Here is an 18,557-nt window from a genome sequence, read left to right on the forward strand (position 1 = left end):
CTATTGATCCTTATAAAACCATTCATATGATATTGATACATCTTGTAATGTAGTTTATATCCAATGTGTATTAATTTTTCATTTTACACCATTTGTATTATTACTGTTTATTTTTAACAATAAGGATAATGTATGGTAACCTGTTTATGTCTTTTAATAAGGTATCTAATAATTTCTTGTGCACTAATTGGATCATAATAAATGCAGAATGAAAAAAAGGCATTCTTTTTTTAGAGGTTGGTTGTCAGGTTATGGGGGCTTAGGAGCTGTGGAGAGAAATAATATTTTGGCCTGTATACTCAAAAGAATATTTTTAGGTCTCATGTAGAAGATGTTCCAATTGACTTTTATGATGAAGGGAATCTCTAAGTATAATGTGTGAGTAAAAGACTAGATTAAATATAAAACATGGCAATGGATGTTTCATTTGAAAAGTGTAAGATGCAAGAGGGAGGGGTATGTGGATATATGTATACGTATAGTTGGTTCACTTTGTTATAAAGCAGGAACTAACACACCATTGTAAAGCAATTATACTCCAATAAAGATATTAAAAAAAAAAGAAAAAAAGAGTTCCCAGTCAAAAAAAGATACTAATAAAATTTTTAAATTATAAAAATGTTATAAAAAAGGACAAAGTAACAATTTAATAAGGCTAAACATACCTACATAAAATTGTTATTTGGATTTCTTATATTTCTTTGGTAATTATTTAGAGATTTCATTATCAAAGAATTCTAAGGAATTATCAAGAAATTTCTTTCACAATTCCAAGAGGTTGATACAAAATAGCATAAACACACACACACACACACACATGCACACTTGCACATTAAAGGCTTACACAGTTGTCAATAATACCTTGTCAGAGTCCGCCAAATAGCACAAGTTCTCATGCATATGACCAGCTGCCAACAAAAACTCCAACTGAAGTTTTTCAGTGAAAGAGAGAAAAAAATCATGTTCAAGAACCCCAGGAAAAAAAAAATTACTCTTGATTTGGATGAAAAGAATCTGAAGTAGAGGAACTAATGAAAATAATTAACTTTGCATTTTTTATTTGATACTGTTAATTGGGGATGCCAGATCAAATTCTTGAAGAAATGTCACATAATATGAGTCAAACAAAACCAATGAAATGATGCATTCATTGTAGGGCTCTGAATCTATATTAATATACTTACAAGGGCAATTATCAAGCAAGACTTTCCCTATATTTTGGAATTGTGTTTTTCTCTGTGCAGACTTATATCTTCCAAAATATTAAAGCTGAAGAGTATAATAAACAATTACACTTGTATTCAAAGTGGGGATTTCCAGTAAATAAAATTTATTCCATGTGTGAGACGGAACAAACAAAGTAATTACTGGATGGTCCAGTGTAGCTTTCATTAGGACAGAAAGATGGTACTTAGCTGATGCCTTTAAGAATTTAACAAGTTTAGCTCTAAGATGTAAGAACAACTACAACTACCAAAATTTCTACCTAGAGTATAATTTTTTTACTTTCTTTGCCTAAACCAAAGAGGAAAGACATATATAAAACTGGTGACAGTTCACCAGATATATTCTGCTTGATTTCTATTTGAAATTTTTATATTTCATTTACATGCTATAGGCTAAATTTGGATGATTTATCCATAGCAATTAAAAGTAACTAGGAGTAAAACTGATAATGCATTTTTCTAAATTTTAATACATAAGCACATTTTATACTATTGATAAACTTAATGGAAATATAATTTTCAACAATGAAATAATAACTCACACTAGATAAAACTTTGTAGGCATTTACTTAACCTTTTGCTGAAACGGATGAGAATTTATTTATTAAACTGGAGATAAATATTATTTTTGAAGGAGAATCTTATGACAAAATTATAATTAAGGAGATGATATAATAATGTGAACAAGCAAAACTAAAGAGCACTTTAAACATTTGTGGGAACAATGAAATGTCTTACAGAAGTCAGCAACTCAAGATTTATTTCCATTATAAAGGGAAGAGAAAGCACAATGAGAAATAAATATAATAAGACAGCCATTGAAAAAAGTAAAAGATTTATCAAATGTTTAAGCATACTAGGAAGATAAAAGCAAGCCAGAGTAAAGGGTGTTCTTATAAGAAAACAGATGTCTACATCTTATAGCACCTGAGATTTATTTTGGAATATGATAATGTCTGTCATCTCCTACATTTCTAGATACATAACATTTTACTTTGGTAGTATTTCTTCTTACCAAATACATAGGCTTCAAGGCAATAACAGAACATATGATATCATTTTTTAGCTTACTTGTAACAGTCTGCTGTTTTCCTGGAACACTCATATAAAACTATGATTAAAAAGTAAATGTAAAATTTAACATGATAAGCCATTGGTTTAAGCTGGATATCTAACTTTCATGCCCATATATGCCCATTGAAAAATAGATTGAAATTACTTACTTTTTAAATAAATGTAGACAAATAATACTACTTCGTAGTTAAGAAAATTAAGGTAAATCTATAATATGAGTTAGTAATGGTGAGATTAATAATCTTTTAAATTAAAAATGAGGAAAAGCCAGCATTGCATTGAGTTTCAAGTAAAAGAATGGAATCTTCTTTAATGTTCAAATTTGCCTCCACTTGAAGCTTATGATCAACAAAAGAGTTGTCCATTTAAAATCAGAAAAGCAACATTACAGTGAAGTAGACTGACTGTGAGTTTGTTTTTCAATTCCCTCAACAATATTGTGCAAATTCTCCTGGTTTTGTTCAGATGTCATTTCCATATTTGTTGTCTCTGAAGGGCAACTCATTTGAAGTTTTAAGAGTTGTGCTGGTGGACTATTGTTTTTTATTTGACGGTACATGTTAGCTACTGACTTTTCAAGTTCTGCTAAGTTTTTTATATGCTTGAGGATGCCTTTTGGTTCCCTTTGAGGATTTGCATTACACACTGTTGTTGATGTTGACAGCTGTATCACAGTGGACTTCATTTCCTTGGCTGGTGTCACACTGACAGTGTGTTTAATAGCTGGTGTAAACACACACTTCGTGGATGGAGCTGAAGTCGAAGGAGGCAGTGAAGAAGGAAGAGGAGGAGATTGTGGAGGAAGAGAGGAAAGTGGAGGTGGAGGAGAAGTAGAGGGAGGAGGAGGGGGAACAGATAGTGGAAGAAGTGGAGGAGGAGGATGAAGAGGAGGATTACAAGGAGGGGAAGGAGGAAGACTAGAAAGAGCAAAAGGAGCAAGGATAAGAGGCACAGGAGGAGGAGGAGAGATTTTTAGTGGATGGGGAAGGTTTTCGAAAATGTCCCTTTTGGCTTCAAAAGTCATCATACAAGTGGGTGTCTCTCTGCTAAGGAGTGCAGAATTTAAAATGCAAGTCGTTGACGGAGAAAGTGCCAAGGAACAGTCAGCAGGAGAAACAACATTAGGTTCTGATTTGAGTTCCACAGGTCTTGAAACGGTTGGCAAAGTGGAGAATGAGGGGTGAGACCAAGGAGAGGAAAGTGAAGAGTCTGAAAACAGAGATTGCAACTGTTCTGTTCCTTGTATAATCAGTGATTCACTTTGCCTTATTTCCTCTTTTTCTGTTACATTTGTGTCTTCAGCTGTAAGCAAGGGACTATTGTTACCTCTTTTGTTTGGATTGGTTCCAGTACTTTCATTTTCAGCTTCCTGCCTGTTGCTTTGCCTTGGCTTTAGAGCTATGGTTTCTGCCCTATTGGAAAGTTCCCACATTGGTCTCCTAGGTAAGCAGATTGGTCGATTCCACATCCTCTGAATCTTTTCTCTTGGGCCCCTCAGAAACTCATTCTTGGCTTGCGTTTTGGGTAAAAATGATTCTACAAAATTTGTTCTTAGTAAAAAGTCTGAATTTGTTGGTCTTTGATCTGTATATTCCTTGTAAATGGTATTGTGGGTATATAAGTCGTCATCATCAGACATCAGTGTGAATTCTCTTGCAGACTCGGGCCAGCGGTTCTTAACAGATCCATCTACATGAGTCTGCTTGTGAGCCTCAACAGTATTGGAAGAAAAGTGCTGATGTTTCCTGTCTTCTGAGACTGATTTATTTTCCCTGCTTTGTTGGAAATGGTAGAGAAGGAAAAGACTTGAAAGAAAAGAAGATAATGAAATGTAAGGAAACAGGTTGTGACACAGCTTTTATGAGAAAGATGTTTTTATGGTTCTCATTACTATTTCAAAATATAAAAGGCCAAATAACACTAATCTACTGAAGCAAGCCATTACTTTGATGTTTCTGTTCTCAAAAAGGCAGGGCAGGAAAAGCTAGAGAGCTGTGAGCAGCATGAGAAATTTTCATTTTTTAAAAAATGTGTCAATCTGCACACTGATTTTTTTTTCTTTTTTTAGTTTCCATGTGAAGCGTCCATGACCACACATTATAGTTCTCTCGTGTATAAATCACAGTTCTCCAAATTGCAGACCAGCATGTTAGCTAGTGGTTTCATACCCTTTGCCTTGTTTAAGGATGCTCAGAACTGACTGTTTTGAGGAAAGGATCCTTAGCTGTATCTGATTCATACCTGTCCATTATCTCTCATTTTAGTAATTCTGTCCTGGAGCTAAAAGTACTCTCCTATTTGACATAAAGCTTGCAAGAGGATACAGAAAGAGCCCCTCAATTTTATGCTTAATAGTTTAAAAACACTATAAATATTACAAATAAGAAGAGGGGCTTCTGGTGTTTCTTTTGAACATGATATGGATCAAATTTCAGTCAAGACTCACTTTAATGAAAAGATATACTAATATAGCATAGTTTTGATATCACTGAAAGATTTGCTCAGACATGGTTACTGAGTCATAGTGGCTGTGCGTCATAGATAAAATTGGATAAGTCAAAGGGCACAAATAAGTGTCTCTAATGAAAGCATTGGGACCCTTTCCCCAGAAAGACTGGGGACTTGTGGTTTTAAATAGTTTGTCATTAGACTTTGCTCTCAAGCTCAGAGTAACAGATTTATTTTCGTTATTTAATATTTACCAACATAGTACAAATGAAATAAAAGGGAAATTTTTTGAAAAAAAAATTAAAAGCCACATTGACACAAAGCCACATCCTAATAAAAATTAGTATGAGAGGTGAGACAATAAAATGATATATAAAGCCAAAGTTGTTATTGTGGCATTTGGCAAAAATACAAACTGGAAGAGAGAATTCTTACAGGTGGTCAGGACCTCCTGAATAATTCAAAAAGTGGAGACAACTTGGATTAAACCAACAGCAATCACTTTTAAAACCTTAAAAAGTAGTTTTTAAAAATCAGGGTTGACATTATATAGCAGTTTCTGTATAGATCTGTTCTTGGTTTTCTTTTTCTTGGAAAGAACTGTCTATACAACGATACCACATCATTTTTGATGGAAAGATATCCATAAATATTTTTAACAAATTAAAAAATAAGGAGAATTTTGAAACTCCTTTTGCTAGGCACAGGTACTATCTGTGGGAACACTTGTTTAAACTCATGCAATTTCAAGATATCAAGAGGGAATAAGGTATAGAAGATATAACTTTCTTTTTAAAAGTAAATGTACAGTAAAAGATGAAGATTACTGTATATAGTCTAAAACAGCAGTTAATCTATTCTGTTGCATCTTTTTTTTTTCTAATACCCTTGTATTAGAATGATATTATTTACTTACTTATGCCTATGTATCCACAGGTGAGAAAGAGAAAACATGTGATAGAAAAAAGAAGTTTTAACTATAGTTAAATTGAGATGATCATGAGAATATTAACAGGAACTTGCTTTAAACACTTAATATTCATATCCAAAAAAGAAAATGCATGTATATTTTCTTTGTATTTATTCATATGAATAATTTTAATAATGCTTTAGATAAAATCTTATGGCATTTATTTGGTTGTCTTATCACAAAAAATTACACCTAGCTATCTATCTCCTATACACAGGTAAAATTCACCTCTATTAAACGTGGATGACTTCGTTTCTAAAACAGAAATTTTAAATGAGATTCTAAGAATTGCTTCTATGTCCTAAGTGAAAAGTTACTCCACATTGATTTATAAAGAAGACAAGTATTGTTTGGAAGGAATATAGAAGTACTATGATGACTCTTACAGAGTAATTGTTGAATCTACATGGAGTTGTTAATTATTTTGTGAAGGCTTTTATTTTTTTTCAAAATGACCTTTGGTTTTTTAAAGAAAATATTTGATAATAAATCATTTGGAGATAGCTTATTTTCTAGTAATTTATGCTTAGAATCCTTGAAAAAGTTTTTGAATAGATAATTTAAACATTTGTCAGATAATTAAATGTGTAGAACTTGACACTTCAATAAATACATATTAGAATTACAAAATCCGCTACTATCTACCACAATTTTCCAAATAAAAATAATCCCTAAGTGTTGCTATTTGAAAATTATCACCATCAAATGTATGATACCAGGTGATGTCATAGTATACATATATTAATATATATCCCTCACTAATTTCAAATAAAACACATTCCACTTTCCACATAAATCTTTTTTTAGTTCAAACATGTTTTGCTAAATGTGGTTAACACAATCAAAGAGAATCAAATCTTATTGGCTCAATTCCTACATTCACCAATAATTCAAAAAGAGACCATCATTTTCAACTTATAAAAAAATGAAAAAAAAATAAAGCATGAATTATATTATTATATTATTACTGTAGAAGTAGCATGCTACTATATACCTGTATTATATTACTACTCTAGAAGTAGCATGCCAGGCATTAAGTTCTTTTAAATTCAATTTTAGCATTAAAATATATATTAAAATCAGTTTTAACATTTTAAAAACTCTTTTCAATATAACCTTGTATAATAGTATTAATACAGCTATAATATATATATGTTTAAAAACAGTTTTCCCATTAAAAGGTAAATTTTTTAATTTTTGAGGCTCGCTTTATTCCTACTAGTAAATACTACAAATGTAACACAGTAGAATGTGTCTTAGTCCCTCATTCCACCAAATTCCAATTAATAAAATTTTCCTGGATTTAATTTAATCATATTCAAAATTGTATAATATCCTTGGTTGTTCTGCATTTCATGTTGATACTCTTGAAATTTTTAAAAATATAGACAAGTTAAACATCTCCAAAAGAAATAAGGGTTTGCGAGTAGCATCATTATAGAAACTATAAAGCTATGAAGTCTTTTAGCAATAATTTAAATAATTGACTTTTCAAAAATGATGATTTTATATTGCTTAGAGATTCCAAATAGTGCAAGAGAAATATTAAGTTATATACGAGAGTATATACAAGAGTTATAAATATTAAGTTATATATAATAAGACAGCAGTCTCATTAGAGAGGAATATGATGAAAAGAATATTCCTAAGTGGTTAGATATTTAATATTAATTCTTTATTTTATTCAGATTTTAATTATTCTATTTTATAACATCTTAAAGTAGTATCTTAGAAAAGTCTATTATTTTAGACCACAGAATTGTTTTTTTCTTACCAAATAGGAGTTGGCTTTTGATACCAAATCAGGAATTACTATTTTACGATTGTGCTTTATTTTCCTCATTTTTTATGAGAAAATATACCTTCAGAATTAATTTTTAATTTGGGGGAAAATGCCTGATTCTGAAGGTTTAGAAATGAAATATGAAACTCAAGCTATTCATCTGCAAATGTCTCCTCAAATAGAATACTTCTTTCCTGTTACTCAGTTTCTTTTAATGATCTTTTGGTTTTCTGGTTATTACTTTTCAATTTAACTTTTCTTAGGTTCTCATCTTAACAATTTTCTGTTTAAAATAATGTAATAAAGCAGGCCGTAAACGGTACTTCCACATCAAGTTGAAATTAAATACTCACCACACAGCATCCATCAAAACCCACTTCTAAAAGCCCCTGAAAGGTCTACTTACATCGTGCTGTCCCCCAGTTCTTCATAGAGATGCGCCCCCGGAGGCGGTGGGGGCGGCGGGGGCATGGCCACTGGTGCAGGGGCAGGTGCTGCGGGTTTCGCTGCAGGTAGGGCGGATTGGATTCGGGCTGTCTTGGTGCACTCAGCTTGGCGTCTTCGGTAAAGTAAGGATGTTTTGTAAAACTCATTTTAGAAATCATATACTTATCAATAGGCTACCTTTCAATAATAAAGTCCAGTTATCAGAGGAACTCAAACATTTTTACACAAATATTTGAACTTATTAACTGATAAAATTACAAAAGCATCCCCACAGAGTATCTTTTATGTATAACCCCTTCTACTTAGTTCTTTAAAATATTTACTCCTTGAAAAACAGGTAGAATTCAGTAGAAAAATTTGCAAATTAAGTTAAATGATAATATTAAAGGGAGAAGGCAAAATATTTATAAAAAATGTGATTGATAATTGGTAGTTGTTTAATGGATCTCTTTCATAATGTGAGGCATATAGAAATACATAATTTCCCTTTATTATTAGTCTTCCATCTATTTAAAGAAAAGTTATTTAAAAATGATTTAAAACATTTTTGACATTAGTTTACAGGGGCTGTGTAGATGTACACATTTAGGAGGGATATTTGGTTAACTTTTATTTCCTTCGAATTCCCAGGAATGCCTGTGATTCTTGCATTGGAGGTAAGCTGCTCTTTTTTGACTTTCTTGGATCCTGATTGTTAGCTCTTGCCTCCAAATCAAGATCCCAAAGGGTGGAGGCTATAAGGGCAAAACTGTCTTTTTCACATTCCTTCCACTTGTATCCAATTGTCTAAAACGAGCTCAATTCTATACACACAAAACCACAAAGGAATTTGAACTAAAAAGTAGTTCAAATACAAAATACAAATACAAAATAGACAAATAATACATGGTTCAGGGCAGGCTGACTACTTTATCAGCGTTATCTCTTTTTTTTTCTGTTTATATCACATAAAATCATATGCAAAATATTGGTAATTATACTTACACTTTAAACCTGTTTGGGAAAGCAATGAATAAAAAAAAAGAGAAAGCTACATGAGAAATACTGCATTCATAATATTTTAACATTTAATTTAATCTAAATTATGAATAACTTACGGGTTAAACTCATAATGACACAGACTTAATGACATAGCAGGGGAACTAAGTATTTCAATTCAAAAAGTGAAAATGGTGACCACTGTCACAGTCCTACAAGATGTTAAAACATTCATTGTAAGAAAACAAATTAACTAAATGGAATAACAAAAACTGGATTAAAACATGCATATGTGAATTTCAACTCTGATAGAGAAATGGAATATTAAAGATGATATGACCTTTATAATTAGCTTTTTGGTTTACTACACTTGAACAATATTAAAAGAATGGAGTCAGGCAGCAAGCCCTGATTATACTCTTGGCCTCACTTTGAAGCTGAAGCTAGAACTGGAAGGTGCCACTCCTGGGTAATGAATTTATGACACTTTTTTTCACATTTGCCTCCTAGTTTTCCATGCATAGCAAATTTCAAAGACACATCTTAGTATTAAAGAATAACCATTCCTTCTAATCTATTTATAAGCAGAATATGAAGGTACAAAAGTTAGGTTTTAAAATATTAGAATTTTACTTTGAAACATGTTTACTTCTGTTAATCTATAAAAAAGAGTTACCAAAATTTATTCATAGAGTGTCAGGCTGATTACTGAACTAAAAAGATTAAATAATGCATCTTTACAATGTTTAAATATTAAGCATCTTAATTTTTTGTTAAAATTCAGACCATTTAGCATAACATCCAAGGTGCTTCAGTTTTGATCACTGCATTGTGTGCCAAATATATGAAGTTTTCTCACTGATTTTAATGCTAGCAGGATATAATAAAGCTCCTTTGAGAAATATTTGAATGAAAAAGAAAAACTGTAATACAGACTAAATTTAACATGAAAATTAATATTGGATTGATAGGTTAATCTAAAAATTTGTCCATTATTAAGTTTGTGCATAGGCTTTAGACTTGGCATATCAACTGATTTATTAACACATGTTGAATTCAAATATATCAACCTAAATGTTATATTTGCAACTTCACATTAGTTTTGTGAAGGAAAATATTCCTATAGTATCTTCATGCAGAGGGTACTTTTTAACTTTCAGGTTGGAATTACCTTCTCTTATTTAATTCAATAGAAAATTCTCAGTGGTAGACAACAAAGATAACAGTTTAAGAATATATAAGGACTTTTTCAGTCCTTTCCCTGTAAGTATTTTAAATGGTGAGTAGCTGTTCTACCATTATTTCTTACTGTTTGTTATGTCAAGTAATTTATATGACTTATGATTCCTGTCTGTTATTTACTTTCATTTTGTGGCACCTTCAGGGCTACCTCTCTTCTTAACCTATTCCACAATTTTTTCACCGATCATCATCAATAGGGATATACTTAAAGTATAGCCCTGTATCACAAAGGGTCCCCATTCCTAGTGTCAAATAAAGAATAGCTCGCTAGACTATTTTAAATATAGATGTTTAAATTAGGAAAAATTTACTTGACTACTTTGAAGAGCCTAAACAAGAAAAATATAGATACTTTAAATGGATGTATTTGCCTGTAGGAATCAGAGAAATGTAAGCCCTCTACAGCCAAAATATACTGTTAGATGTTACAATATAGGCTCTAGCAAGGCTAGCCAGGAAAGAAGAAACCATATGGAAAATTACATATTGTGTGCTATGATTTTTAAATGATTTTTTCAAACATTGTAATCATCTGCATAGAGGTAAATTTAACAATATGGATAAAAACCTAGCATGACAATGTATTTAGGTTACAGACCTTCCTTTGGAACTGGGTTATCTCTATATGACATTCCACTGCCTTTGCCCCAGGATACCTCGTACCTTTTCTGCAAGGCTCTTAACCTGATGAAGAGCATAAACAAAGCTACAGGAGGTAACCTAATATTCCTAGCAGATAAGAATATTTTAGGAGCACAGGAACACTGAGCAATCTGTGACAAATGTTTTGAAAGTTTGTATTGTTTTCCCTTAAAGGAAGGTCATTTGGTACAAGAAAAATACACAGCACTCCCAAAATGGCTGCAGCATTAATATTTTACAGCTACACAGCCATTTTACCAGAGATAGTTTTTTGATAATGCCTTCTTGAGGAACTATCCATGTTCAGCATGTATGAACATGAATACTTACTGTCTGTAGCTGACCAAAACCACCAAGACGGCAGGAATACAGCAGAGGATGATGATGAAGGCCAGAGCCAGCAAGGCCCCTTCTGTGTAGCCTAGACTTTCTCCTCGCTTCTTAATGCTGGTTACTGCCTCTGGAGTCCGGATCTCCAGAATGCGTCCTCCTTCCCCATAATACGGCTGAAAGTCTTTATTGATATCAAGGAGTTTGCCATCTAAAAATCTTTATTGTTAAACAGTAAAAGCAATGATATTAACAGAGAAAGGCTTTTTTTTAAACAAAATATTTTTTGTGATATCTTTTAATATTTTCTTTAATTATAACATAAGCTGAGTCAGAAGTCTTATTATGAATAAGAAAAGCATATATAAAAAGCAAGAGCAATAAAGAAGAGTAACGCCTCTATATTCACATATCAAAGATACTAACAACAATGACCCTTAATACACTTACAGACTGGGGGAAAATAATTACCAATGTCATTGAAATTTATTTCACTATGTTGAGATTATTTACTTTAAGTTATTCAGGTGGGATAAAATATAATATTCTAAATGATATAGTATAGTTTAAAAATATATTCCTGCATTATATATCCTTTGGTTCTCAAAGTAGTCCTGTAAAACAGAACCTTAATACTGACTTCCTGCAGACCACAAAGCTACACAGTTAGGGAAACAAATCTGAGATACCAACCCAAGCCTTCATAGTGCATATTTGTGTTTCAACACACCACCTTAAATACTGACACTCTCAAATCTCAAACCAAAATACTTTTATGGGCTAGGAGTGAACAAATTAAAAAGTTTTTTTCTTCCTGGAAAGAGAAAATGAAATAAATGATGCAGGTAGTAAATCAGTGTAGTCAGGATGACAGGAATTGGTGGTCAATTTAATCTAGTAGTTCTTGCAAACCCTTTCTCTAAATAATGCAATTCCAGCTATGAGCATTGTGTTGGGGAGGAGAATTAAGGAATAATTGTTACTTATTTCTATTAGACTGAACAATTTTTTTTTTACATATTTTACGCTGTAATTAGCAGGCATTTATTTTTTTCAAAATTCCCCAGGAACACTTAAATGACCCTTTACAAATCCTATAATATTGAAGCAACAATTATGTTCTTAAAACCACAAAGCCACAATATGTCTTAGGTATTTTTTAAAAAATTTTAAGACTTTTATCTACAAAGGTGAAATGTCTTGCTATAGAAAATTGAAAAACACAAAATAGTTCAAAAGGTAAAATTACTCAAATGCCCACAATGCAAAGATTATTACTACTAATATTTTGGTGTACTCAAGTCTAATCTCTTTATTTTTGCTATTAATAAACATTTTTATATACTTGTAACTACACAGCATACACAAAGTGAAAATATTTTAGAAATACATGTCTTAATATAAAATACCATAGTTATGCTGAAGATGTGGAAAATACAAAGAAATGTGAAAGAAAAGATTTAAATGGCCCAAAATTTCACCATCAAATGGTAACCAAAGAATGCTATACTTGTGCATTTTACAGGCTATTTCATCCCTTTGAATACTCTTTATTCTAATTTTCCAAGTGATCATGCTGACTTTAAATCTAGTTAAACACACTGTTCATAGCTTCCATAGAGGAAAAAAATAAAGAGATGCTTGATATCAGATATGAATTCCACTGGATAGTTTATTAATCTTCCAATTTAGGAAACCTAATGGCTCAAGTAACTCAATTTTAGTTTTAAAGCTACACAGTTTTTCATTCAAGTTTTCATGCTATAACTTAAGGCAGTTAGGATGCTTTTCTTTTTTTTTTTTTTACAAATATGCTTTTGTAGATGAAAATATACTTTTTATATCAATTTTTTCTAGGCCATTTTCAGATACATTAAGAAGTAAAAGTTTTACCCATTGTTCTAAGTACTAGATTGGAATAGAATTGTAAAACACTTTGTTTGAATTGTTTATCAGATAAAGTAAGAAATTCCAAATGAAGTACAGATAAGAGTTATGTTGCAAGAACTGTATCATTAGAAACTGGGAAGGATCAGAAGGAGAGGAAGATCATTAATTGCAGGGAAAAATTATTCCTATCATGTGGATCCACAGATCACAATTCTATTGGATTCCTACTGGATTCTATTTGATATCCAAACCACCTAAAGGAAGATTTATTAGTCTTCTTACACTACAATAACACCATTATTTAGATCTTCATTTTGTTTTATTTCTCAGTTTTGGTAATCGTAAGTAATTGTTTACTAGAAGAGTTGATAGCTTTTGAATCCATAACTGATCTAGAATATCTTTCTTTTTTGCTGTATATATGTGAAGCAACTTGCCTAGGCCAAGATTCTTGAGATATAACATTTTCCTTAAAATACTGTGGATTTGATCCCATTGATTTTTGGCATTTCATCATGCAGATGGGATGTATAAGGCTTATCTAATTTTTGTTCCTTTACGATTAAGTCATTTTTTTGTTTGTTTCAATAGTTTTAAAACATACTCAGGTACTTTTTGAGGACATATGACAACATTTTCATTGATTTCACCTGTAATGTAATGAAATATTTTAATTACACTTTTACCTCAGAGATACATGCAATTATCAGGTTGTATCTTGATTGTCCTCTAAATATATTCTGACTTCTTTTATGATTTTTTTTCTTTTCTGTAATATGCTGTGAGCTTCTTATGTTTATACTTCATTTTGCCAATTTATTTTTCAGATGCTTTTTCATTCTAGGCAAGGTTGAATCCAGATTGTCAATGGAATTTAGGAGAATTTCTCCGTAAGATTGAAAAATTAGCCCCAAGAAACTTCAGGCTTTTGTTTTATACTTTTTCTGATTTCAGGACTAAGAGCTCTACTGTCTCCTAACATCCATGTAAATCCTTGAAGATGAAATCTAATTGACCTTCTCGTGAATGTGCACTAACCCACAGGTACTCAATGTGAGCAGAGGAAAGGCATACTTCAAATGGCCTGAGGGGAAAGCACTACATCAAAGCCCACCACCAGGGACTTCCCTAGTGGTCCAGTGGTTAAGATGCTGCATTTCCACTGCAGGGGGCATGGGTTCGATCCCTGGTGGGGGAACGAAGATACTACATGCCACATGGCTAAAAGCAAAACAAAACAAAACAAAAAGCCCACCACCATGTTGGAGAAGGTCAATTCTCACTATTCTTTTATGGAGCATTTCTTACCAGAAGCAGGTAAGGATTCAGGGCATGCAAAACACATACACCATTTGTCTTGTATGGTCTTGTTTTCTACACAAAATATTAAACTGTTTTCCAGTGGTTTCTGTAAGAGAATTATTTCCAGAGATATAGTCTACCTCTGAGTCATCAGGGTGTTATTTCTTTTATTTTGTTTTTCAGTATTTATTACTGATCCCATTTTTCACCTTGCTTACTTATTTAGAAAGGAGATAAAGCTGTCAGATTCAATATCAATAAAGAAATGTGATTTTCTCTTTATTCTTATCCATAGTCTACTTAGCTGCTGGTTAAAATGCTTTTCAAGTCTAAGGGTGAGGTGAACAGACCCCTTCCTAGTATTTAGCCAACATTAATTAATTACTGCTCTGTTTTCCTGACATGAGGTAAATTCCTAAGCCAATTCCATGTCTTCTGATTCACCCAACTGATGGAGCACATGCAAACAGGTATCCCTGGCTCCATTCACTTGAACACAACTTTCAAAGTACAATGTATAACTACAGACCACTCTGCATTTTACCGAGGATTTCAGTGTTTCAATGTACATATGGATGTAGAAATAAAGGGGAGGGTGAGCAGGAGAATGTATTCTGTACTTCACAAAAGCACACACCTAAACAGTGGAGGGGCAACTGCCTATTTCCTTTGTCAGCAAATAATGTGGGTCTCTGAAATAGGTTTACAGAATGGGCAATGGTTAACATATCTGCCCACGTCCATTCCACTTGGATAAGGTCGTTCCTCTTAATAAAACAAATCAAGGGTGGACCACTATTTCCTCTATACAGTTCCACAATTATTTTAACTAAATTCTAACATTTAGTTTTCCAATTATTTGAATTTTCAGTATTTTGAATTTTTTTTCTGGACTTAGGAAGTTGAAAGAAGTTTTATTAGAGATTGGTAGTTAGATTCATTTTAAAGTATTTTTTTAACATTGCACTTTTAAATGCAGTTTGTAGAATATACCAGCTTTCTCTACCTTCTTCTTTATCTCTCATTTACTATCTGGACAGACTAATTTTAAGCAGACTGGACTATTAAGTGTATAAGCTAAAATTGTATTTGCTCATTTAATTAAGTTTTGCTTTAAAATAGTATGGTCTGTTTCTGCTCAGAAGGCAGAAAGCCTTAAGAGAATGTGGCACCCACCCTAATGACGGGAAAGTCATATAACATTAAAATCATAAAATTTTTTGCAAGCATAAAACCAAATTCCAAAGAGTGACAGCTTCCTCCAACAGTGGGATGAGACCATGTATTGTTTCACCTTTCTCAGAACAAGCTAAAAGTAGGTACCATAAATCCAAATAAAACAAACCAGCTAAATTTTTAATAAATGCCTAAAAGCTAAGTGTGTATAAGCATGTAAGGTTAGATAGAATAAGTGACCCACAAACATAAGTGGGGGTTTGCACTCACTCGCAAACTCTTTTCCATGGCCCACCATAAGATAGACTGGGTACAGGGCAGGAGACCAGAGAAATCCTCTTCATAGTGCAGGGATATAGGAAGTAATCAGCTAAGGCTGGGGTGCTCTGCAATTTTCTGGACCTGTATCTCACATAAAGCAAGAGCCATATAGAGAGAGAGGGAGGAAGTACTCCCATCCCTAAGGCTCAAGTAAAGGTCCACTGCTTCTGGAGAAGAGCTATGAGCAAAATCCACCCCATCTGGGGGAGGAAAAGGAGCTCTCTTGGGCCTAAGACCCTGCAAAGTAGAGGTCTACTACTGGTTGGGGAGGGGCAGGGAACTCTCTTACACCCAAGAACCTCCACAAATATGAAGTAGAGTATGGATGCCATGGGAAGGCGTGGAAGAAAAGCTGAGAAAGCCCCACCCCAAATCCTAGGCACACCGGCTAGACAAGGAAAACAGAATCCCCCAACCTCTCATTGTCCCATTCCCACCTTTAGAGTAGAACCAAGCAACAAGCAAGAGCCATTTACTACATTGGGAGAGTTAAGAGAATGGAGAGAAATCTTTCTGTGTCACAGGCATTCAGGGACTGCTGAAAGATAAAGAAAGAAATAGACCAGACACAGAGGTAACCCAGATACTGGAACCGTCACATAGGGACTTTGATACAACTCTGATTAATATTTTTTACAGGATCTAGTAGTAAGGCAGAAAACATGCCTGAAATGATGGAGAAACTCAGTAAAGTGGTAGAAACTGTAAGAACCAAATGGAAATGCAAGAATTTTTTTAAAAGATATGAAGATTAAGAATTCCTTCAATGAGCTTATCAATAGGCTAACAGATGAATCAGTGAACTTGAAAACAGGGCAGCAGAAATTATTCAAACTAAAACACAAAGAGGGAGGGACCTTCAACATGGCAGAGGAGTAAGACGTGAAGATCACCTTCCTCCCCACAAATACATCAAAAATACATCTACATGTGGAACAACTCCTACAGAACACCTACTGAACGCTGGCAGAAGACCTCAGACCTCCCAAAAGGCAAGAAACTCCCCACGTACCTGGGTAGGACAAAAGAAAAAAGAAAAAACAGAGACAAAAGAATAGGTACGGGACCTGCACCTCTGGAAGGGAGCTGTGAAGGAGGAAAAGTTTCCACAAACTAGGAAGGTCCTTTACTGGTGGAGAATGGGGGATGGCAGGGGGGTGAAGCTTTGGAGCCACAGAGGAGAGCACAGCAACAACGGTGCAGAGGGCAAAGCAGAGAGATTCCTGCACAGAGGATCAGTGCTGACCAGCACTCACCAGCCTGAGAGGCTTGTCTGCTCACCCGCCCAGGGTGGGTGGGGGCTGGGAGCTGAGGCTCGGCTTCAGAGTTCAGACCCCAGGGAGAGGACTGGGGTTGGCTGCGTGAACACAGCCTGAAGAGAGCTAGTGCGCCACAGCTAGCTGGGAGGGAGTCTGGGGAAAAGTCTGAAACTCCCTAAGAGGCAAGGAACCATTGTTTCATGGTGTGCGAGGAGGGGGGATTCAGAGCACTGCCTAAATGAGCTCCAGAGATGAGGGCAAGCTGCGGCTATCAGTGCGGACCACAGAGACGGGCATGAGATGCTAAGGCTGCTGCTGCAGCCACCATGAAGCCTGTGTGCAAGCACAGGTCCACACCTCCTGTCCTGGGAGCCTGTGTAGCACACCACTGCCAGGGTCCCGTGATCCAGGGACATCTTCCCTGGGAGAAGACACAGAGCACCTCAGGCTGTTGCAATGTCACGCTGGCATCTGCCACCACAGGCTCGCCCCACATTTCGTACCCATCCCTCCCCCTGGCCAGAGTGAGCCAGAGCCCCCAAATCTGCTTCTGCTTTAACCCCGTCCTGTCTGGGTGGGGAACAGATGCCCTCAGGCGACCTACACACAGAGGTGGAGCCAAATCCAAAGCTGAACCCCAGGAGCTGTGCTAACAAAGAAGAGAAAAGGAAATCTCTCCAAGCAGCCTCAGGAGCAGCAGATTAAATCTCCACAGTCAACTTGATGTACCTGCATCTGTGGATTACCTGAATAGACAATGAATCATCCCAAAATTGAGGCAGTGGACATTGGGAGCAACTGTAGACTTGGGGTTTCCTTTCTGCATCTAATTTGTTTCTGTTTTTATGTATTTCTTAGGTACTTAGAGCTTATTATAATTGGTAGATTTGTTTATTGATTTGGTTGCTCTCTTCCTCCTTTTTTAATATAAATATATTTTATTTTCCTTTTTATCTTTTTGTGAGTGTGTATGTGTATGCTTCCTTGTGTGATTAGGTCTGTATAACTTTGCTTTTACCAACTGTCCAAGGGTTCTGTCTGTCCTCTTTTTTTTTTTTTTTTTTAACTAATCATTGGTGAATTTGTTTTTTAGTTTGGTTGCTCTCTTCTTTCCTTCATTTTTTAAATTATTTTTTTATTTCTTAATATTTTTTATTTTAATAGCTATTTAATTTTATTTATTTTATTTTATTTCCTTCTTTCTTTTTTTTCCTCCCTTTTCATCTAAGTCATGTGGCTGACAGGGTCATGGTGCTCTGGCCAGGGGTCAGGCCTGAGCCTCTGAGGTAGGAGAGCCGGGTTCAGGACACTTGTCCACCAGAGACCTCCCAGCACCATGTAATATCAAATGGCAAAAGCTCTCCCAGAGATCTCCATCTCAACGCTAAGACAAAGCTCCACTCAATGACCAGCAAGCTACAGTGCTGCACACCCTATGCCAAACAACAAGCAAGACAGTAACAAAACCC

The 18,557-nt window shown here is 34.3% G+C and overlaps 1 protein-coding gene across 7 annotated transcripts in view; it reads right to left on the minus strand.

Moving 5' to 3' along the window:
- Positions 1 to 18,557, minus strand: part of PCDH15 (protocadherin related 15) — a gene marked incomplete at both ends in the record, with an annotated part of 718,913 nt that overhangs the window by 14,173 nt on the left and 686,183 nt on the right. For 6 of the 7 annotated variants that reach the window (XM_081238611.1, XM_081238610.1, XM_081238612.1 and 3 more), the window contains 2 exons: positions 7,908 to 8,060; positions 11,141 to 11,359. In XM_081238611.1, the coding sequence (XP_081094737.1) occupies positions 7,908 to 8,060; positions 11,141 to 11,359 (372 nt within the window). Of the gene's footprint in view, positions 1 to 861; positions 928 to 7,907; positions 8,061 to 11,140; positions 11,360 to 18,557 lie in introns of all 7 variants that reach the window. The other variant, XM_081238609.1, reaches the window with a different exon arrangement.

The sequence above is a fragment of the Mesoplodon bidens genome, assembly GCF_964165515.1.
Source record: "Mesoplodon bidens genome assembly, chromosome: 1".
In the NCBI taxonomy this organism is placed as follows: Eukaryota; Metazoa; Chordata; class Mammalia; order Artiodactyla; family Ziphiidae; genus Mesoplodon; species Mesoplodon bidens.